The sequence below is a fragment of the Chlamydotis macqueenii genome, chromosome Z, assembly GCF_036417535.1.
Source record: "Chlamydotis macqueenii isolate bChlMac1 chromosome Z, bChlMac1.mat, whole genome shotgun sequence".
NCBI classification, from domain to species: domain Eukaryota; kingdom Metazoa; phylum Chordata; class Aves; order Otidiformes; family Otididae; genus Chlamydotis; species Chlamydotis macqueenii.
In genome coordinates this window covers 80,735,017-80,758,355 of record NC_141593.1, presented here as the reverse complement: position 1 = coordinate 80,758,355, position 23,339 = coordinate 80,735,017, and the positions used below count along the sequence as shown (strand labels likewise).

Here is a 23,339-nt window from a genome sequence, read left to right as displayed (position 1 = left end):
GCTGGGTGGATTTTTTTTTTGGTCTTATTGTGTTTTTTACTTTCAGGGCTGTCAGACTACACCGAAAGGCATCTAGACCTTCAACCACAGGAAGGTAATTCACAACTTTACTACTCTGATTCATGCAGTGATTTTTTTTTTCTTTTTTTCTTTTTTTTTTTTTTCCCTTGAGGGTATTGATTCTGCTTATTTAGTAGCAAAGTATTTATATAAACCAGGACCCTTACATGGACAAGCGGTTTCTCTTCCTACCTGCCCCTCTGCCTTTTGAGATGACCCATGTGAGCAAGGAGTACTCTGGAGCTACCAGTACTGACCTCACTGTAAAAGTTTATGTTATGAGAAGAAAATTCTTACACATTCTGGAAAGGTGCTATACTGACATGCTCCAGCAGACAGTGGCTTTTTTTCAAATCAATATGACTACTTTTATGAGTCAAATGAAACTCATCCATAAGTGTTTTTAGATTCAACCCAACTGTTTCTTAAAATTACGCTTCATCTTCTTTCCTCCTTTCTCCCCTCTTTCAGACCAAGGAGTTGAAATGCTGAAATAGGCTTAGCAAAGGGTGTAAGAGGAAAATAATTTTCTGAGTGCCTCACATACCATTATCCTCGTCCTCTCACTTGTGCGTGAAATGCGGCAGAAATATGGAATATACGAAATAAGTTCCTTTCAGTTTACAGCAAAGCTGCAGTGAAAGGAGGTGAGAAAAGAAAGAATAATGCAACAATTTTGGATGGGCAGAATACTCTTGAGCTGCTGTCATCTAGGTCCGTAAGCTGAACTCTGCAAGGAGTCTTACTCTATTTTAAGTACATTGTAAGGGCCTGTGGAATGGGGTCTCAGTTTAGGCTCTGGGATTAGCATTCCTCTTGTGCAAAGTACCATGGAATTTTAATGAATGCAAGTGGTCAGAATTTTTGCCATCTCCCAGAGATTTGTTTATTTACTAATTTAGAGATATGTTTAATGTCTTACTTCAGCGGTGCATCTGTACCAGCACTGTACTGAGGCAGTGGTTAAAAACCTAATGCTGAGAGAAGAGGGATGTCCGTGAATCACATATGGTCCTGGGCACACCTATAAATGGTCTTTGAAAACCCTATCTCCAGCTTAGATAATGAGATACGAAAAGATTATAATGGATACAAAGTTATGGCATCAAGGAATCCAGTCCTGTTTGCTGTGGGAACTTTCTGTATTTAAAAAAAGAAAAAAGAACAAATTAAGATACGATTTGAGTTTCTTTTGTAAATGTGTGACTATTTTCCCTTTGGACAAGGATGTCTCTAGAATGTGATTAGCTTAGCACCTGGTTTGGTCAAATAAAGTTTTTATATTGAAATAGCACATCAAGCCCTTTATCCCAGGTCCTCAAAGGGAGTTGGTCATTTAACTCAATTTGGCAGAACCAAACAGCCACTTTTCAAGGTCTGTATCTCAACCTCTCCTCTTCTTAGTTGCAGGTTTTCTGAATTCTTTTCCCCTTCAAAATCTTTCTTTAGAATTGCAGGGACTCACCAAGAGCATAAGCGAGGGGTAAGAAACTTTCTGAAGCCCTTGGTCTAGTAATGGCTCGCCAAAAAACCTTCATCCAGACTAAGAATCAAGATGCTGAGCCCAAGTATCTCGTTAGGACCAAAACTTTGTGTAAGTGGTCTACACTGTTTTAAGGGGGCTGATCCAGAAATCTGGTTTTAGCTGTAAGACGAGGCATTTTAAGTTGTGTAGTAGATGCTTTGAGACAAAATTTTAAACCTTTCGTTAACATTTGTTTTGCAAAGATGAAGTAGCTGCCTGTATGGAATTCGGTCATACAGTCCTGAAAATCTGGCTGTGTTCTTTCTGTTAAACAGAACCAGAAGATAATACACGACACGGTCGTTTTTATTTCAATAGTATGAAATATTTTGGACATTCATTGCTTCTTAAAATGAATATAAATTTCAACAAATACCAGGAAAGCCAACAAGCTCAAACAAAAGCAGAAAATAACACCTCACCACAACTCCCAAATCCTCCCGGAGCAGTTTGTATGGCTTCTGAAGTTCAGCTGCACTCTCAACAGCCTTCAGGTTCAATTTCTGGAGCTGCAAAAATTATTCTCTGTCACTTAATTTGTCTCATAATGTCACAGGCAAATGATTATTTGCTGAATTTCCATCTTCTTGAAAAAAGATACATGTTTTTGTTATGGTTTAGAAGAGTCACTTGAAAAAAACCAAAACTGTTGTAGACTGTTGGAGCCAAGACAAGCTTTGGCAAAATCTGGCTAGATAATATATTCTCTTTATGAAGAATTCAGCAGAGTGAATATTCATAGCTGAAATAGTGTTCCCTGAAATACAAAATTTATAATAGAAGTGAGGCTGTTTTCTTAACAGCCTGTATGAAGCAGGTTTTTTTTTTTAAAAAACAGATATATAATTACCTTTTAAGTCAATTACTCCGCTTGTTCCCTTGGTGACTCTGCTTTCCCCAAAATCTCTCAGCTGACTTTTTCATTATTATTTCCCAAACAAAAACCCAAAAACTGTGAAAAATCAATAGGAAAGTTCACATGAGCTGATGATACTCTTCTGCGTAGTTCACTATACGTTCCAGATAGTGATCTTCTTGACATAGGGCCTGATATTTTTGGAGCTTTTTTAGTTAGTAAAGTCGGTAGCAGTAAAGCCTTGGAATTGGTAGCAAAATGTCAACTGCACATTTGAATACTTAATTTTGTGGCTATAAACAGCCACGTCACATTTCCAGCAACAACAATGGGATGGTTTTCAGCACTGCTCTACCAAGCAGGCATGTTTTCTATTTTCTTCTTGTATATACAATTAAAAGCATTCCCACCAGCGAACTTTGCCCTGCATTCACTTCTGAAACAGAGCATGAGAGATGTCTCTCAAAAGTAAAAATCCTGCCTTTCCTTGGGCCAAATAATGAAAGAACAACCCAGCAGTGCACCATTACTTCTAAGGCTTCTGTTAAAAGTCTGAATTCACGGACTAGTTGTCAATTCTTGCCCCAGTGTGCAAGTAACAAGAATGTCTCTGGTCATGAGAAAAGCATTTTTTTCTTCTGCGTGGAAACGTTGAGTTTACTTTTTGTGGGGCAAGAGATAAGGAATCGCACACATGGAGACAGGCAGGTTCTCATCTTGCTCTAGGGGATATCCACCAGTGCCTGCGTTCTTGTTGAGTAATAATGAGATACCATAACCAAACAGTAGAAGATGCATGTCAGATGGTTCTCTAATAACATTAGAAAAAAAGCAGCTGATGTATGGGATATTGAAGGCAGATTAAGTTGTTAATGTATATTAGTATATTCTTAATTTCCTTTTAATTGAAAAAGACATATTGACTTTAATTAGAACCATTTCACAGGAACTGTCAATTAGCACATGTCAAACTAGTTAATTCAGAACAGAATTCTTTTAATTAGGGTCTGCTTTCCTTTAACTGTGGGGCCAATGAAATCAGCCTTTCCTTATCAAGATTTTAAATGTCTCTAAGACATACAATACAAATGTAGTCTCTTATCTATTATTAGAAGCCCATATGGATAACATTAAAATGATGATGCTGGCATTGTTCATGCAGCACAAATCAGAGTTTCCTTTATGACTGTTTGAAAAAAAAAAAGAAAAAGATGGCTTTGAAGAAAGACTATTTTAAATACACAGATTTATCCTACTTTAAAGAAACTACAAAATTTATGACATGCATGTTCACATTTAAAGTATTATTTAATACGTCTGCTCAAATAAATGGGCCTATTCAAACGTTTTGTGTGTTCTATCAGCCAAAGACACATAAAACATTTTCAAAGCATGCAGCAACGTTCTTCCCTTAAATGAACTGTAATCAAAAGGAGAAAACAGACTCGATGATTTTTTTGGGGACAATATAAAACCAGCATTGTTAACTTTCATTGCATGTGAAGATTTAACACTGATTGCTAATCCAGAGGCTGCGAACACTAGTGAGCTAATGTCATCTCAGTTATCAAACAGTGTATAATCCCTGGTCTTGACTTTCACATACGTTTTCTGAAGAGGTGTGAGTTTGCTGAGGGGTCTTGATTCATGGCTGGTGTAAAGACTTTCCCCATGGATTCTGGGAGCTGCCACGTGCAACACCACCTGTAACACTGGTCACGTCCCTTCAGGAGTAAGAACAGCGGAGAAAAATATAACAAAAATATTAAAAGAATGACGGTGAAATCTAGACTTAGTTTCATCATACGGGGTTTAGCCACTGTTTTACTGACCTATATCAACAGAGGATTACGGAGATTAGTGAAAGGAATACTTAATAACTACACTGTGGATTCCAAAGAGGATTATCTGGTAAGATATTTCATGTATCCTGATGCTTTGTTGAACTTATTAGAGACCTGATTATGGGCCTGAGTAACTCAACAATAAAAGAAGCATCGTTTCCCAAAATGGAGTACAACTGGGATGCATTAAAATTTAATGTGTCCTAGAAGTACACTTTGCCTAGGATCCTAACCGCATAATTTTTTTTTCACCCTGGGGCAACTCTTTGGCACGTGGTGGGTAGCAGAGTTGTAAGAGTGCTGTGTGCTAAAAAATGCTTTAAGTTTTCCACAAAACTTTGAAAAGTGGATGAACTTTAACTAGATTATCTGCAAAATTGAAAAAAAAATTGTCCTGGGAGTTCTTCAGCTCTGTAGATACATCACTGCACTGCCTACCATCCAGTATGAACCATATCCCCAGAATAAGTAACAGCTGTAGCGCTACTTTTAAATGTGATTGTAAATAGGTAACATAAGACCCTGATATTTATTCATTAATCCTATTGTGGCCCATATTAAATCTCTGCTTATCAGTCTAAATGCTTACCATAATTTAGAACTCTTTAAGCAGATCTAAGTCACTTTGGCACTGAATTGCATAATCCAACTTCTTTTATAACAGAGTAGAAACAATGCTTTGAATTTGATCGTATTGCTCAACTGGCAATATATTGAGAGTTATAATTCTTGTAAAATCATCCCCACACTGGCTGCCCAAGGGAAGTATGGGTACAATCGTCAGCATGGTTATAAAACATTAGGTGACTGCCTTTATGCCCACATATTATGCTGAACTTCGAAGTATAGGAATATTTAATATTTGAACAGTTTAAACTATAGAGAATTTTCAGATTATGGTGAAATTTTTAGTCCTTCCAGTATCTGCATCAGATGTGTAATAATTTATCTAATCCTTACATCATGGCTGGGACAACGGAGAAACTGTTGTATGGAGGTAACTTACCCGAGCCCCAAAGTGAGTCAGTTAGAAATGGAATTAAAAGCAGAAACTCCTGATTCCCTGAAGTTGCATGATCCTCCCTGCAAATACACTAACGCCCCTCTCAGCCCAACCTGCTGTGTGTAGTTCCCTCAGAGCAGTGCAACACATTTTTTCCCCCCCTAATTAATACTAAGGCGATTCATTGCTTAGCAGCAGCACTAATATTTACACACTTATGGATCTCATGATTAAGTAGTAAGCTTTGACTTCAATGAAACCTGACAGTTTCTGATAGCAAAAAATCATTACAGAACTTCAAAAGTACTCGAATGGCAGCAAGATCTTTACGATTATCTATATAATATCTTTCAGCCTCCGTTGGCTCCTGCAGCGGGCCCAACTTCTTTGTCAACTTTGGTCTATGAGAGGTTGAACCGAAATGCACACTGCTTAAAAATATAAATAAATATGAAAATGCTGCAATATACAATGGATTTCACCCGGTCTGACATTCTTTTTGGGATAAGTGCTTAATAAAAATTGCCCATGTGAATCATGTACTGTTCATGTATTGTTCATGAATCAAACCAAGGGCCATTTAAAAATGACGAGCATTAGGGAAACGTAATAGCTTTTAAAGATTATTTAAATGACTGTAGCTCTGATTTCCAGTCATTTTATCCAAACAGCTATGGCAGAACTATCCCTGAAAAGGGAGTAACTTTCTGATTAAACTCTTTTGTTGTTGGATTTAAGAAATATTTTAGAAGAGAGAATTTCTCAATTATGTATTCATCTTTCAGAGCCTGGGCATGGATGGTGTAACAATTTGATCAAACCCAGCTGAAAGCACTAATGATTTGGAGGATTCATTCCTTTCTTACAACCAGAGTGAAGAAAGCCTTTAAGTACATTCGGAGCAGAACAGTTTTTTCAAACTGACCGGTGCTTAAATCACTTCCTCGGTCGTTTCTGCTCTCCGCAGCTTGGCTGGCCTGGTACCCTTGTAATATGACGTGACAGCGACCGAGCAGTGCATTTGTGCGTTTTTGCTGCCAGATTATCAATCCATCTGATTCCTTGATTTTTGCTTTGTTGGCCGTATTCATCTCAATCTAACTGGAAACAGCAGATGCGCTCACCTCCCCGTGTGCTGTTGGCTCCTTGGCCCAGTGCTGCTGGTGGTTGAACTCTCCATGCCTTCCTCCTTTTCCATGAGGAGGTTGTAACCATGACTGTTGCCCTCATGTTAAACCATTACAGCAATCAGTTTGCACACCTAAAGATGGAGCACCTTCCCATTAAACTGGAAGAGTTCCTCACTGAGTCCTCCAGACCCCTGCCTTCCATTTAGTGGTGTTGTTTTGAAGCACAGCCTATATTTTCTCAAAACCCATGATCTTTTGGACAACTCTCCATTCTGCTGGCTATTTTTGATAAAACCTGCACGTCTTTGTGTTAATGATGAAAACAACTTAGTGGAAAAATAATACTAAGGCGCTAAATGCATGCCTACTTATTTGCAATGTGGTTTAGTGGTTGCAAACAAGAACAGTTGGCCAACTGCCCCGTTGTCTCAAAGAAGGGACCTGTGGACCATCAGCAGTTCACTGATCATGGATGAAGAGCTGCTGCTCTTGCTCCCGCAGAGTCGGCGAGCATTTTCCTCCAGGTCACATCGCCTCACACTATGGCAGTGTTAACTACTCTGTTATTAAACAATTCTCCAAGCATAACTAAAGCATTTGGGTTGTTAACATACATAATAAGTTGTGTTTAAGAAGGTTTCAAATCAGCACATTGTATTTTGCAGCGAAGTCATAAAAATATGCTAACATGATAACATCTAATGAGGGAAATGTTGCATGCAGATGTCTGTTTGCCTATTATCCCATAAAATGACTGTATATTTTTATTTATATGAGTAACGTTAGACACAAACATGTTACCAAAAAAGCGTTCATTTAGGAAATGTATAAACACAATGAGTCTAATATAAGAAACTGTTTTAAAACATGCTTTTTAGTGTTTATAAAATGAAGAGAGATTAAAAAAAATTGTTCCAAAGTAATTTTTTTTTTCTCCCTCATGATGAGAAAGAAATATATGTTCTCAGCTGGCATATTATTTGTGATGTGGCAGCGAAGTGAAATTTGTGCCTCGCATCATGTATCCTTTACATGATGCAAAGGAGTATAATTTTATTTTTGTTTTATTTGAAGGCTCTGTCTGGGCACATTGGCCACCAATTTCATTTTTATTGCAGTGCATGGATAGCAAAGTCACATATCCTTACGTTAATGCAAAGGGCACAGGAAAGGAAAGGGAAAGTATAATTTTTGTTGTTGCTGTTGTCATTTGAAATTTCCATAGTGTCTGTGCACATTGGGTACCATTTCATTTTTATTGCGCTGCACTGATAGCAATGTCACATATCATTAAGCTAACGCCAAGTTAGGAAAAAAAAAAGAAAAACAGATTTCTCCCCTCCCCCCACTATTACCATTGTTTGAAATTTTTTGTACTGTGTGAATGTAATTTCTGTTGGGGTGGTAGAATTACTGAAAAAAATCTAGTATCTGATGTAAAAAAGGTATACTAATTTATGTTTTTATGTTGCTCCATGTGACAGTGAATAGAAAATGTAACGCTACTTATGTGTCTTACTGGTGTGATGAAGGTTTGTTCAATATCTAGATGTTTCAACATGGAAACAATCATCTTTCAGGAAAATTGGAATAATACTGGAGTTTAATTACCCAAAATGAGTATATTTTATTAAAGAGCTTATCTCATGTATCCTGAAATGCCTTCCATGTCCACCTCACTGCCTTTTAACCTCTGACTAGAGAATGTGACCTTTCCTTTGGGATGAGAGGGTTAATTGGTAGTTGTGGTGGACCCACTCCTCACCGCTGACATTTGTAAATAATGCCAACAGGATGGACATGGGGCTCCTTTACATGGGGAGCACCAGGCAGCTGTGTGGCTGCTCCGTTTTACGTGGCAGGTCATGGCACAGGTCAGCACTAATAGCAGGCGGGAGTACAGCCCTTGGGCTCCTTTGGGACATTTGTGCCTTAGTATGGTGAATCTATTGTCAGCAATTGTCTCTGTTTTGGAAAGCAAAAAAGGCCAGATTGTTTTATTTTATTTACTCTATTATTAACTATTTCCATATCACACCCTACACTGCCTCTTTATCCCTGACCTTTGGAGCAACTCTGTTGTGGTCCTGTAAGTCAAAGTCTGTTTTTAAGGAGCAACCCGTGGGAGGACAGATACAGGGCTGCCAGTGAGAGACGGTAAGCTCCAAGATGGTCCTTCTTGGTTGGTCTACAGTTGTGACAGGTCTACTAGTTTGAGACAGACCCTACGCGTTGCAGCTTGGACACCACTCTCCGGGCAGAGTACCCCAAGCTGGCCAACAAAGTTGGTGAAAGGGCTGGAAGGCACGCCCTGTGAGCAGTGGCTGAGGACACCATCTTTGTCTAGTTTGGAGAAAAGGTGGTTGAAGGGCAACCTCATTGCTCTCTGCAGCTTCCCAAGGAGGGGAAGTGGAGAGGGAGGTGCTGAGATCTTCCCATCATCCAATGACAGGATGTGTGGGAAGGGTTCAAAGCTGCACCAGGGAAGGTTTAGATTTGACATTTGGAAACATTTCTTTACTGAGAGGATGGTCAAACACTGAAACTAGAGAAGTGGTTGGTGCCCCAAGCCTGTCAGTATTTAAGAGGCATTTGGACAATGCCCTTAATAATACACTTTAACTTTTGGTCGGGCATGAAGCTGTCAGGCAATTGGACTAGAGGAATGTTGTACGTCCCTTTCAAACGAAATATTCTATTCTGTTCTCTTCTGTTCTGTTCCACTGGCTGCCGTAATTCATATGTGAATTAATGGCTCAAGATAAGGAGTCTTCATCTAAGGGGCATTGCTCTTGCTTGCTGGTGCTAGCAGTGGAGGTCAGTCCACGAATAATGGTCTCAGACAGCTTCTGTAATGCCCCTTTCTTTTCTCCCTCACAGTGTTTTGAACGTGAACCTTTTTGGAGCACTTGATTTGACCTCCATGTGGACAGACATACAGTTGTGACAATTCCAAGCTTGTCCGTAGGTCTTTGGAGACCTTGTTACTTGAGGTGGGATAAAAGAACTTCCAAGGTCTTCCACCCTTGACTAGTAGTAGGATAAGGAAAGAGCTAGGCTGAGATTTGTGGTCTACATGAACCAAGCTGAATCTGGAAGGACAGGAGAACCTTGGCCAAGATGTGTTTAATGAAACTTGTATGACATTAAACAGCCACAGATGTATGTAATAGATTTTGTGGTGTCACAATAGGCTACATCCCAATAAGCCACCTGAACACACAAACATGTGACAGCTAGCACAGTTTAAATTTTTAATGCATTTCCTCGTGTGAGGCTTGGAAAAGCCTCCTCTTCACCCATTGCCACAGGCTACTCGCGTGCAACAGCAACAGCACTCCATCTTCAAAATATCATGTATCATGAAAGAGAAAATCATAAGAGAAAGGCTGGCCAAAGAGAGCCCATGAGTCCATCCATTTACACCGAATTTGAGGTGCCAGCACCTGTATGGCTGCTGCAGTTTCTTGGATGGTGTCCATGAAGCAAACACCCCTCTGCAAGTTGTGCAAGGGCAGTGGGGACTTCTTGCTTTGGAGGCGTCAGCTGCAGTGTTGGGCACAACCTTTGATGGCGTCCTTTTTCCTCTTGTGCCTCAAATGAGATGGAGGAAGCGCGAAACATCTTGCAGCAGGTGTTAGAGAAAGAAGGATAACGTTATTTGAACACGTTCTTTGAATATAACGCAGCAGTTCTGGAAGGAGCACTGGAATGGGAATACGCTGCTGAGCTCTCCATCTGGAGAGGAAACCCAGAACCACCCTTTCCTCGCAAGCTGCAGGAAGAACAGGGGAGCTTGTGTTTGGGGATTTGTAGAAGACAAATTCTAGCTTGTTTCTAAAAGCCTCCATATGTTTTCATTTGTGTTGTATACTTTCCTCTTGGCTGTACCGGAGCCCTTTTGTTTTATACTGGCACGTCCCAGAACATTTTTAAGTTATGAAAATCTTACTTATCTCAGGGCTTCACAAATGAACTATGATTTTTTTTCCCTCTCCTTGAGTTTTTATTAAGCTCAGAGGAACTAATTCTCTATTGCTCTGCACCTTGTGTAGGCGTTTATACTGGTGCCAAACGGGTGTAAAACACTGGCTAAAACTACACAACCTGCCTCTGACTGATTGAGCTCAAGGTCTGGGATCACACGCCAGGCATGTGTGCCCAAACCATGCATCTCCAGTACGCGCTGAGTCTCTCCAGATGGCGGGTGATATTCCAGGTGCTGGTAAGTTGCTTTCTCTCCCAGTTCTATCTCCGTAAAGAAATGCTGACAAGACTTCCGTAGGGTCTTTTAGATTAGGAGAGGTCATACACAGACATATACGCACGCACACACACGCACAAGTATATATATAGATACAATTTCTTAGTTTTTAAGTCATAAATTTTATATATTTGTATGGTCTCTTCTACATGTATACATATATATATGTATGAGGTACTTTAAAATGATAGACTTTTAGGAAAAAAAAATCTGAAGTACAGTTATAGAACATGAACTTAATTTTGCGAAAACTGTGCTATTTAAAAGCAGTTTAGTTTTCTGCCTGTGCCAGCTGTGAGTGATGGGAAGAAGGGGCAAGGGAAACGCCATGTGTGAACCGTTTAACGCTCTGCCTGTGCCAGGACCTCTGGGACCAGGGGAGGCCTGTTTGCAAACAGTTTAACTCTTGGCCCAGAAGGAATGGCAGTACACCATCTTCCAGCAATGGCCATTTACTCGCTTTAGTTGGACATGCGTCCTGGAAATTTTTGACAGCCAGGGGATACCACGCAGAGTACAAGGGCTTGGATCTTGAGGACCAGCCAACGCTTCCAGTGGGCCAGAGCTTAAACATAAGTTTTGCATTTTAAGGGTCCAAGAGACATCTGGGTGGGGCTGCACACAGTTTGGGGTTGGAGCGTGGGATAAGCTGCCCATGTTGACATAGCCATTACTCATTATAACCATGTTGACATAGAAATTACCAAAGTTCAGATTTGGTAATTTCAAACGCACATTGCAGCATCTGTGTAACGGGAGGAACAATAGAGAACTGGACTCGGTATACAATGCATTTTAAGAAAATTTTTCATAAGGTTTGATTTCTAAAGGATCTCTCATCAGCCTATTCCCTGCATTTTTGTGACAGTCACCACAAACATTGGCATGAAACTGACTTAGAATGGAAAATATTATCAGGAAAAATGGATTATTCTCAATATACCCTGCCAAAATCCCTTTGCAATCCACCTGCAGTCTGAAGACTTACTTGTTAGCATGATGTTAAATAACCAAGTATGGACTTTATCCTCTTTTCATCTGCTAAAAAAAACAAAACCAAAAAACCCAAGAAATATTTTTAAAATGTCATGTTCATAATATAAAATACTAATGATTTTCTATGATAAAATTCCTCCATGTAAAGCTGTGGGATAACTGTAATGGATGGTGGTAGACACTGTTCCTCAAAAAAATTTGGAGTTTCTGTTAGAAAACTGGTTCTTGGGCACTTCTGATAAGCAGCTTTTGTGACCTGGATTCTTCAGTGGAAGGTATCTGCTCTTGTGCACTTCTTGAATAACTATTTATAGCATAAACTTCAGAGTAAAAAAAATCCTGCTTTTCCTAATCTGATCATTTATGCATCTGATAGTTGAGATACAAACAGCCTGATGTCATAATATTTGCAATTTTTTTTTTTTTTTAAAGAACTGACTTACAGGAACCGAGAATTGGTTTTGCCCCACTCTTTACAAATAGGACTGGGTACCGATAGCTTACAAACATTAACATGCTCTGGCAAAGCCAATTTAGTATGACACACAATGTTGAATAGTAACTGTCTTGATAGTAACAGTAGGAAAAGATATAATTTTTCTGGGTGCTATATTTACCACAGTCAACTCCCTATTCACCCCTAACTCAGGCAAGACTAAGCTGAACAGAAATTTTCTCTGAATTGGAGAAAGCGGGATTTGGCCATATGTAGAAAGTTAATTTCCCCTCCTTTGTGAACTCAAGTTCTGATTAAAAAAGAAGTAATTATAATTTTTCAGCAAATTAACTCTAAGTTTATTAAAACCATTCAGTCTGATAATCTATATTGTCATGTTATGTTTAATATTTATTATGAGATTAAACCACTAAAATATCTCTAGTTCAAGGAAATGTCTTCAAACTTCAATCATAAAAGAACTATATTAAAGCAAACATTTAGATTAATTGATGATGGGATCGTTTAGTGTCCAACAGCAAAGAAGAAACCTCAGAATAAATCTATTAATGCTGGCTGAAATCTTGAGGTCATCACCTAGTCTTTGCAATAACTCCCTCAATGTTTATACATGAAAGTACTGACTAAAAATGAATTAATAACTTCAAGATTTAATCTGATGTTATTAAAGTTATTGCGGATTGTTTACCGTGTCTGACCAGCTTATGTGAGTACTCTAAATTGTTGCATTGTCTGTAATTACCGTGCAATAGATGAGGTTACAGGCTAGTTAAAAGCATGCGTCTGGACCATAAAATGAAAAGAATCATTCTAATGTAATTTCAAGATTTCTGCAAAAATAAATATGTCAAAGTGTAGCAAACCATCTGAACTTTTAGACTCAAATATTAAAATCCTGTCAAAATCCTAAATACATAGTAATTATCAAGTAATTTTGAAATAGATAATTTCCTCTACTTTTTAATATATTTAATATTAAAAATCTGCAGTAACAAGACAAGAGGGTGCTAGCATGTCCTACAGAAGACTTGCTAATGTTTAGTGAGGAAAACACAGAGAAAACATGCTGGTACTTCTTTGAAAGCAATTTTTAATATGAAAAGAGTATTAGCACATTTGACCTGTCACGAACTGCAGCAGAACATGATTTGATGCAAATACAAAGGAAAAATTATTGCAATGGGCCAGAACTTCAGCAGAAAAGGCTTTGTGCATAGCTTAATAAAGATTATCTTTCCAAATGCCTAGTACAACAAGTACAATTATTGGTAACATTCATATTTCCTTCCATTGACGGGTATCTGAGTTATTAAAATGGTGTTTGGTAGCTTGCTGAGGGTCTGACACTTTCCTGCCATACCAAAGGACTTGAAAAAAAAAATTGGGAAGAAATTGATTACTTCTCTTCCTTAGGTTGATGATTATACTCATTGTCTAAACTAATGTCGTGTTCTGCCATCAAGTGACTTTGTGGATTACCCAACAGCTCTTCCGCCTGGCTCAAGAATGCGCTCTGGAGATTGGCCCAGAAGAAGGAAAATGCTCACTGAACTGAACACTTCTCTCTTTCTCTCAAAACATGAACATCAGGGCATTTATCCTAGGACCTCGCATCCAGTCATGGAGAATTCCTTGCAGCAGAATGAGAGGACAAGAAAAGACCAGCAGATTGCCAGGTGATTGTCTCCTGTAAGTGGAAACACTGCTCATGCATGCTGCTGTGACTCGTAGTCCGCACATGAAAGTCACTTGCTGTTGATAATTGATCCAGCTACATCTCCTAGTCTGTTTTAGTGCTCGATAAACTTAGTTTAAGGCACCACTGCCAGGAGCTTAAGAGTCATTGGTTTTGGTGAGCACCAAACAGGTTAAGACCAGTCTCTATTTTTTTTAGAAATACATGAAAAACAACTGCTGCCGTGATCACAAGGGAATAGCGATCCATCTCCATAAATTCAATTTGTTCATAACCTTTTGACACAGGCCATAAATAACGTTCATATATTTCGCACACACAGACACATGTAATAAATTACACGAACAATGTATATAAATATTTACTTTACAAAAATACAAACGAAATACAAAGTGCCATATGAACAACTCATCTATTAGCAAATGGTTAATTCCCTGTGCCAGTCGATAACGTTATGGCATTCCTACCTGCTCTGTTTGCTGTGCAACTGTACTGGTTGCAGGTAGAAAGTGGTAGCAAAGAAAATATTAATCAATTGGCAGTGGAGCTGTTTCAGCAAAGGTTACATCAGAGACAAAGGAAAGGGGAGGCTGAGATCTGGCTCCTGGAAGGGCTTCTGTGATCTTCCGGAGCCATTTATGAAGTCTGGAAAAAAAAAAAAGAAAAAAGAAACAATTTTTGCTTCTGAATTTTTTTTCTCGGTGGGTTTATTTAATGTTCTATTTGCACATGTGATTAGTATGATAACAGTAGCAAAAAAACCTAAAAGAATGTGCCAAAATTCCAAAACGCTAAATCAGAAAATGTTTACAAGAGAGAATAATTTTTCTTCCTCAGCTTTATGCCTAAAAACCAGGTATCCTACAGGAATTAAAAACAGTATATCAGCTTGGCTTTCTAAGTTCTTTCCAAATTTCTCTTTGTGCTTTAAAACCTGGAAAAGATATCTTGTCTGATGAATTGGATGCTTTGTGTTTTAAATAATATAATAAAAGATGTTGATGACATTTAGAGTAGAAAAATAACTCTAAGTGGTATATGTAAGAAAGTACTGAGATTCATGACCTGTTTCACGTGCTTACACAATTTCTTGCTGATAATTCAGGGAAAGGAAAAAATATTTAATTCATAGCCTATTTAATTTTGATTTTTGCTCAAAATAAAAAAAAAAATTATTTGTACCTTTCAAATATAAGGATGCTGATTTGCATTTTCAAAGAAAAAAAAAAAGAATTTTTAAACAATGGGAATCAGAACCATTCCCACTGCTGGAAATGATTTTTTTTTTGTCTTTGTTGAGCATGCAGCTTCTTCTACAAGAAACTATAATTTTGTTCCAGTGCCATGGGATAACACAGGGTCAGACAACGGCTAGATTGAACAGTCACACACACAAAAAACATTAGGGCCATAGAAACTCTCTGCTTCTTGTAAAACTTTAGATGATCAGGATCGTGACCCCAGAAAGTGCAAGAGTAAAACGGTCAGAGAGCAGGTGGCCTCCTCCTTCCCAGACACGAGATGGATAAAAAGATATTGCAAACTCAAACACATCCTTCTGGGACAGTGACCAAACCCATCCACCTATTTTAATTAAAAGAGACCAGACTTCTTGGTGACACATGCAGCACCAGGTTTGGTGTTACCTGCAGTAAACCACCCTTGGGCTGTGGAAACTTGAGGAGAGATCTGATCATAAAGTTACGAGTTGCCATGGACCAGCTGAAGTTGAGAAGGGAAACTACTTATGACTATTAATAAAAAGGATGGCCTCTTGGTAATGCCTGTTTAATTGAGAAGTATGCTATTCAGTAGTGATTAACACTTTTGCAGCACCAACTCTCCTTCTATTTCAAAACCATCACCCCTCGTCCTGTCACAGCAGGCCCTGCTGAAGAGTCCCTCCCCACCTTTCCCACCAGCCCCCTTTAGGCACTGGGAGCCGCTCTCAGCTCTCCCCGGAGCCTCCTCTTCTCCAGGCTGAACAGCCCCAGCTCTCCCAGCCTGGCCTCACAGCAGAGCTGCTCCAGCCCTCTCATCATCTGCGTGGCCTCCTCTGGACTTGCTCCAACAGTCCATGTCCTTCTGATGTTGGAAGCTTCAGAGCTGTGTCTACCTCTCCAGCCTGTCCAGGTCCCTCTGAATGGCATCCCTCCCCTCCAGTGTGTCAACTCACCACCTGGCTTGGTGTCATCAGAATATAAGGTATACGAAAGCCAGGTCAGATGTTGAATTTCCCTGTTCCTTTGTTTCTTCCTTTCTCCACTTCCTTTATCCCCATGCCAAAGGAAGGCTGTTTCTGACCATACCTTTCACTGGAGTTTTATGTAGTTAATGAGGATTCTTCAAATTAATCCAGGATGCTGCAGCATAATTCAAAGGATTATGCTTTCAAATAAAATTTCAAGACATATCCTTCCATTTTCTTTTTCATATTTGAACCCCGCTATTTCAGTGGAAACCTTACACCACAATCTCTGAAATACTGAGCTCATTTTTTTTTCTGATAAATAGATACATCAGGATAAACATTTTAATGGCAAAGGTAGTAACTTTTTTATTCTCCATAATTACTGTTAGAAATACTCAAATATTTATAAGTTTTTTCTTACATATCCTCATTGTCAACACTTGCCAATACTCAGAACTTAACCTTTTTCTAATGAATCAGCTCCCCGACTCTTTTAATGTATTTTTATTTCTAAATTCTGTTCCAAGCTCACTTTCCCCAGGAAATAAAAACATGGCCTTAGTAGGCTTATGTATGGCACGAAAATGATGGAGCAATTTGAGGGATTCAGTAACAGCAAATTACCAGTCGTGAATGATCTCCCTCCAAAATTCTGAAGCTAGAAAATTATTAAGTACAGTATATATAGATGGGAATATACACTGTCTTTTAAGGACAGTAATAATAATATATAACAGCCCCCAGCCCCCCTCTTAGTTGTTGAAAGCCACTAATGTTGTTAACTTTAGGGCTTTGAGTTTCTTTTAGAAAGTGGTGTGAAAATCCAGAGTAATTTTTGTGCTGAGAAAACTGTTTTCTTCTAAAGGAGATGATAATGCAGGACTTGGAGGAGAATAACCTGAAAGGAGTAAAACAAAGTCTCTTCTGGAAAAAGGAGCTGAATTTGGGCAAGACATGTAAAAGTGCGCAAGGAATAAAAACCCTGTAGACTTTCAAAAATCTTGTGATAAGGATAATCTAAAGAGAGTGTTTGAGGAAATAAATTGCATGTAGGAAGGAATGGACTTCTATTTTGGATTAACCTGGGTATTATTTTATTATTTGTAGCACATCGATCCTCTCCCCCCATCATGAAGGTGAATTAAAATTGTACTGGGAAATGGCGAGGATGGATAATCACCTCTGCTGTGTTACTCTGGACATGTGCGTACAGCTGACTGGCAAGGAGAAGGTAAGAGCTACTGATTGTCAATAGATTGCTTTGAAGGGCTGTAAAACTAATCTGGCCTGCAGAAGGATGTTGGGGCAACGGAAATGACTCTTGAGCTCTGAGAGTCTCTGCCGGCTCCTTGAAGGCTACCATGCTACACAGAAACTTGTCTATCTGTCCGTGCCTGTGTCCGCTCCTGAAACTGAGCTTGGCTGTCCTAATGTGTCTTGTGGGAGCAGACTACAGCGTCTACAAGGATGTCAATAGTGCCAGTGGAGACCTGTGCAAGATCTGCTTGAGAGGAGCAGTGAGATAGCTTGTGTTCAGGCAATCCTGTGTTGAAAAGAATGGCAATAACTTAACCAGCAATTAAATACGTTTTTTTTTTTTTTGGTGCTCTAAACTTGTAAATAATACAGGCATCAGTGTCGTACTGTCATACTAACCACATCTTGTTGGGTGTAGGAGCTCATCCAGGTTTGTTCACCTCACTTTGGAAAGAACATCTTTGTCACTGAGGTGACACACCTTAGACATAGGTTTTATTTAGCATGCCAAACTGCAAAGCAAGGAGTTAGACCTCACTCTGACACTGACTCACCTTGGATTCACCCAAAGTCCTTAAAAGACTAGATGAGTGCAGGTAGGAGAATGACAAAGGTCATCTCCTCTGCTCTATGCAGACATACAGACCAAAAATAGAAGGGCACATGGATGGAGAAAGATAAAGATTAATTCCTCTATCTGGCTTGAAATCAAACTGGAAACCAGCGCCATTCAGTCAAATATTTTGACTGGATTTTTTAAAAGCGTTGGATTAGTTCCTCGTTATTATTCACTGTATATGTTACTCATACAAATAGATAAATATGTGCCTGTTTAAGCTGAATGCTGTTTTCCAGCTTTGAAATGATACAACTGAGAGCAAAGTTTGGCTATCTAAAAGGAATGAAGCCTAATGCTTCATGCTGTACAGTAACCTTCTTGCCTGAAGAGGTCAGGAAGGAAATATTTTCCCATGCTAATGGGTAACCTCATTTTTATTTTTCGGCTGTTGACATGTTGTTGAAGTACTTGCTTCTTAGTGGTGGAGACACGATGTGCCACTACCTAATTCCTCGTGGCAGAGGTGTTACTACTGCAGTTAGGAGAAAACATTTAGCACCCTAGAAAAGAGGGAATAGTTTTTCCCTTTGCGACTCAAGCTATGGATCAGCCATTCCCCTGTGGTCCTCCAACCTTTAGTCTACTTCCTTACACTTTCAGTCAATCAAACGCAGTTTTAAAGGTATTCTGTAATTCTCTATGCCCAGGCTTTGCCTATTAAACCACAAGTAAGCACAAAAGTGACGCAGGACACTGAAAACGGCACCTCTCCTGCGCATGTAGGTACGAAACTCGTTGAGTACACCCCTGCCTAATGAGAAAGCACAGGTGTTCTGACAAGAGAGAACAACAAATAATAATAATAATAAAGTCGCTATCCTGTCAAATACTGTGTGCATATCAAGGATCCGGAATACAAAGCAGACTTAACAGCAATCACATTTTGAGTAGAATTCACTTGAATGTAACACCTTCTCCCTCTAAGGTTTTGAGTGTGGTATCTTAAAGAAGATCACACAAATTACTCATTCCGGGAACAAAGGCTCTTTTTTGAAAGCTGTCAGCTTGCTGACAGTTATGATGAGCATTTACTTCAGGCTTGTAAAACATATTAATCAAACTTGTTCCTATAGCTTCAGTCCAAGGAGGTTACTGTTTCTTTTAGAGAAGTGTTTTACAATAAGTGAAGAGCTCTGAACACTATACACCTTGAATGCAAACCGCAGTCTGTGCCATTCATTTATTCGTAATGAATAAATACCAGTCTACACCAGCCTTAAGGAAGACTGAAGCAGTGTATGGAAATCTGTTTATTACAAGACTATTTGCCAAAGACCTATGCACCGTTCATTGAACCTTGAAAAACATTTGAAAATATGGGTTGCATTTGCAAACTTCAATGTATGACATGGAGAGCTGGCAAGCTGCCTGGTTTCTACTTAAAGGATTGTCATTCTGGGAAAAATAAATTTCTCTAACTAGACAAAAGTCAATGTTTTCATGTTTTACTGCAATCAAACTGATATGGCTGACAATTTAATGTCTCAACACTTAAAATATCTGTGGATAATCAGTTACCTCAATCAATCATAACTACAAGATTTCTCTATTTTCAAACCCTGTGTACATACGACTGAGATATTTAACAGTTTAGAGAAACCTCCCCATCCTTAATCCTTCATTATTTCTTTTTAGCCATGCAGTTCTTTTTTTTTTTTCCCCCCAAATGTACGATTTTCTAATTGCTGGGAAAAAAAAAAATCCAACCCTGCACTGTAATCAGATTTTGAAACCTTTGTGTTAATGTCCTGTTTTATTTAATTTTATGTATATTTTATAGTCTGCTTGCCTGTCAGAAAGATGTGGAAATGTGCTGGCATTCCAGCTGAAGACATCATTATGAGTGAGAAAATGCTCAAGGCTTTTTCAAAGTGGGTGCTGAAACATACGTTTCTCTTCTTTGACTCCAGGGGATGCTAACAGCTGCCCCAGCAGACAGGTATTGCAAGGTCAAAGGCTAGCAGAGCTGTGCACCTCCAGGATTTGACTGCCAGCAAAGTCGTCGGGTGGTTTCTCAAAACTAATAATAAATATAGCAACAATGATGAGAAGAAGAAGGAGCTGACAACAACAAAAAAAAAAATGAAAAGAAACCCGCAAGAAGTGAATTCTGGGTAGCGCCACACTTGGCAGAGCTGATTTTAATATCTGACAGGTTGAGTTTACTAATCTTTGCTATTCATATTGACGTGAAACTTCATACAGTTTTAGAGATTTGTATCTATTAAGACATGCAGCAGTGTTCCTACAACATGGGAACAAGTTTGCTAGCACCTGCCGTTCTTCTTCCCCCGTGATAAAAATTGATATGAACTGTTTTAAACACCTAACAGATAATTACTCTCAACACTCAATAAGGAAAGCAGCATCTTTAGAGCCTTCTTTATCTTAAGAAAATAATAAAAAAAAACCCAAGCCCCAAACACGCCAACAAGACAAAACAACATTCCTCCCCCCATTTTCCCCCTCTCTTTTGTTTCTTTGATTACTCAGAGCCTTGTAATCAAACTAAGCTTAGTTTTGGGACCCTTGGGGCGGTATCTCTTAGTTCCCTGTCAGGCTGTGTTGCGAAACAATCAATCTTGCTCCGGCGCTGGCTTGGTGGAAGTGCCACGACACGAGGAGCGCGGTGCTTTGCTCTTGCCATGTGAAGCTTCGATGACAAAAGTTTTTATCAGAAGCTGACTGCATTTAGGGTTATGAATATGCAATGACTCTCATTAGTATTGAAGTGCAGGAGCACGGGCTGACATCCCCCGCCACTTTTAGCTGCTGCAGAGTCGTCTAATGAATTGTCTTGCTCTTTCACTCGCACAGGCTTTGCTGTTACGGCTCCCTGTTCCAAGGGGAGTTGCCCAGTTCCAGAATACTATTGATGGCAGAAATTAATTGCCAAGAACCTCTCTTGATTCTGTTAAACAGTGTTGAGACTGTGTTCAGATTGTCAAAACAGAAAACCATTAAATTCTACAGGAGACAAAGTCATCGCGAGTTGAGAGGACCCGTGCATCCTTACTCGTAGCCGTGCACGAGCACACAGGTGTGGCACATGTGTGTGTACGGTCTTGTGACCACACCTTTGCATACAAACGTACGTATGTGTATCGGTGACAAGCCTTGGAAACTCCGTGTCCTGCTGATTTATGTATTATTTTCCCAACTAGAAGAAACAGAGGTAACGGAAAGTTCTGCAAATGAGCAGGACTCCAGTGCACTGCTGTTTGATCAACCCTTTAACGCTCATTCCTTTCCCTTTGGGACCCTGCCAAACATTTTTCAGCTCACACACCTGCAATCTTTATGAATAAATTAGAGATAAGGATGTTTCCAACAAATGATTAAGATATCTGGCTTGATTTGTCTTATTTGAGGAGAAGTGTAAGCTTTCAGAAACAAGTGGAAATGACCCTTTTTTTTCCCCCCAATTGGTTAAATTAAGTATTTTTTCCCCTGTTCATCTGAAATTTCTTCTGACATAAAAGGAGCTTTTGTGGCTCTCTGTAGATTGTGAAGGATAGAATGAATTGAAATAGATAATATATTCCAAGAAGCGTAAGCAGCATTCTGAAAGGTGTGCACGTACTGCAAATAATAAAGGATATGAGGTTCTCCCAAGAAGATGTCAGCCCCGCGCAGCTCTTTATCCATTTAATCAGTAATAGAAACGGTCCCAGTGCAAGGAAGGAGGATCTGTTTAATTTTTTATTGCGATTTTTGGCACTGTTGCTCTAACGCGAGGCTTGGCTTACCTCTTGACCCCACCCCAGGGGTGCCTGTTCTCATCAGCTGGATTAAAAATAAACATAAAGAACATCTACATGTTGGGAGTATCAAATACAAGAGCCGTTTAAAATAAATGCAGTTCTGACAAAAGTGGCTCAAGTATCATACATCAAACACTTGTTACCTCTCTTGGCCTTAGTGATTGCACGTGACTAAGAAAGAGTGAGTGATAAAATCTGAAGAAAGATGAAACCAATCTGGGCCTTTTTAAAGATCATCAATCATTCTGCGCAGCCATGATATTATTAGTTCCAGTAAGCCTTGTTCTCCCATTTTATGGACATCATAAACCCCCCACCCCTAGACCAATGCTACCATGGGAAATCATTTTTATGGGCAGCATCTTAGTGTGGGCCAATCAGATCTAATCACATAACAAGCTACTGAATTATTCAACGTTCTCCCTAATTTTGCATTCTTCCTGCACTTTGCTGTCACTGCAGGGTTTTAAAAGTGTGTGTTTTTACAATATTTATTAAGAAGATAACCATACACAGGAATTTTGCTTTCTCTCTGTCTTTCAATAATCACCTGTTCCCTTAGATGGTTGCAGTATATAGATTACCATATAGAGAATATTTTTTCAAAAAGGAATAGCAAACCACAATGTGGCACTCGGCTTTAAACTCTTTCAGCTTTTAAAATACCAAGCGTAAGGACAACAATAGTGAAACAATTGTGTTCAAACACAAAATATTCAGATTTACTGAGCAAACGGTAACCAGCATGTCTCTTAGCTGTTGCTATGAATACAGGGCTCACATTGTATATGAAAATATTTCAGTTTTAATTGCAAATCTGTGCAGAGATGATTTGGGGTCTGTAATTAGCACATAAATTCCAGACTTTGTGACTGCTGTGAAAACACACATTATTTATGGAACGATTATCTAAATATAATTCAGTGGGTTTTTTTTGCTTTCAACAACTACTGTAAAAGTCTGATTTAATAAAATGTGAAAAATTTCCCAACTCCTGCACTTCTGTTTACATTGTGAAGCATTCATTCCTCGGCGCTGCCGTTTCCCACTCGGCTTGCAGTGGACTTCGCTTTCAGTGGCTCCATACTTCACTCACACCTCAGGGAGGTTTCTTCACAACCATAAAGTGCCAGACACTTAATTTGTTTAAAATGAAAGCTTGGATTATGCAAATAGGTCTGAACTGCAAGAACAGAGCGAGTTTATGTGACCTCCCTCCTGGTGCCTTTTGTCCCGGCTGGAAGCGGGAATAGATAGGAGCCCGGTTTGAGCTGGTTTTAAGCTACGTATGCAGATTTCCAGTTATCTGGATGGAGTTACTGGAAGGACAAAGTGGTCTCTGGTTCCCACCCGCTTATTGTAAACTGCAGGCTCAGCCACTTCTGGCTCCCATCAACACAGGGTACAACCAGCACAAAAATTGTCTTCCTCCATACCAGCAGTCCCGCGCGTGTTCAAAGCTGGTTATTCGTTCAACCTGCTTTAGTGCAACGATTTTTGAGACCTTCTTCCACTCTAGAGTTTAAAAGCATGTTTTCAGGCTATGTGGAACTGAGTATTTCCCTCACCAGTTTTGTGCTCTTCTCTAGTTTCAGGGCTGGAGTTGCTGGTGAAGGGGCTGGGCAGCAGATACTCATAAATATTGTGAACACAATTTTTAATTTTTTTTTTAATGTA

The 23,339-nt window shown here is 39.3% G+C and overlaps 1 protein-coding gene across 1 annotated transcript; it reads left to right on the top strand.

Annotated features, from left to right (window-relative positions):
- Positions 1-44: 44 nt before the first annotated feature.
- LOC147596450 (uncharacterized) lies at positions 45-22,647 on the top strand. Its single transcript, XM_086770623.1, has 4 exons — positions 45-94; positions 13,622-13,811; positions 17,130-17,253; positions 19,809-22,647. The coding sequence occupies exons 2-4, from the start codon at positions 13,642-13,644 to the stop codon at positions 19,857-19,859; spliced, it is 345 nt and encodes a 114-aa protein (XP_086626749.1). The 5' UTR covers positions 45-94; positions 13,622-13,641; the 3' UTR covers positions 19,860-22,647.
- Positions 22,648-23,339: the final 692 nt, after the last annotated feature.

Excerpts from the sequence above, each read along its gene's own strand:
- LOC147596450 (XM_086770623.1), top strand. The coding sequence starts at position 13,642 with ATGCGCTCTGGAGATTGGCCCAGAAGAAGGAAAATGCTCACTGAACTG. Across the intron at positions 13,812-17,129 it reads AAAGACCAGCAGATTGCCAG|CACATCGATCCTCTCCCCCC; the intron begins GTGATTGTCTCC and ends TATTATTTGTAG. Across the intron at positions 17,254-19,808 it reads AGCTGACTGGCAAGGAGAAG|GGGATGCTAACAGCTGCCCC; the intron begins GTAAGAGCTACT and ends CTTTGACTCCAG.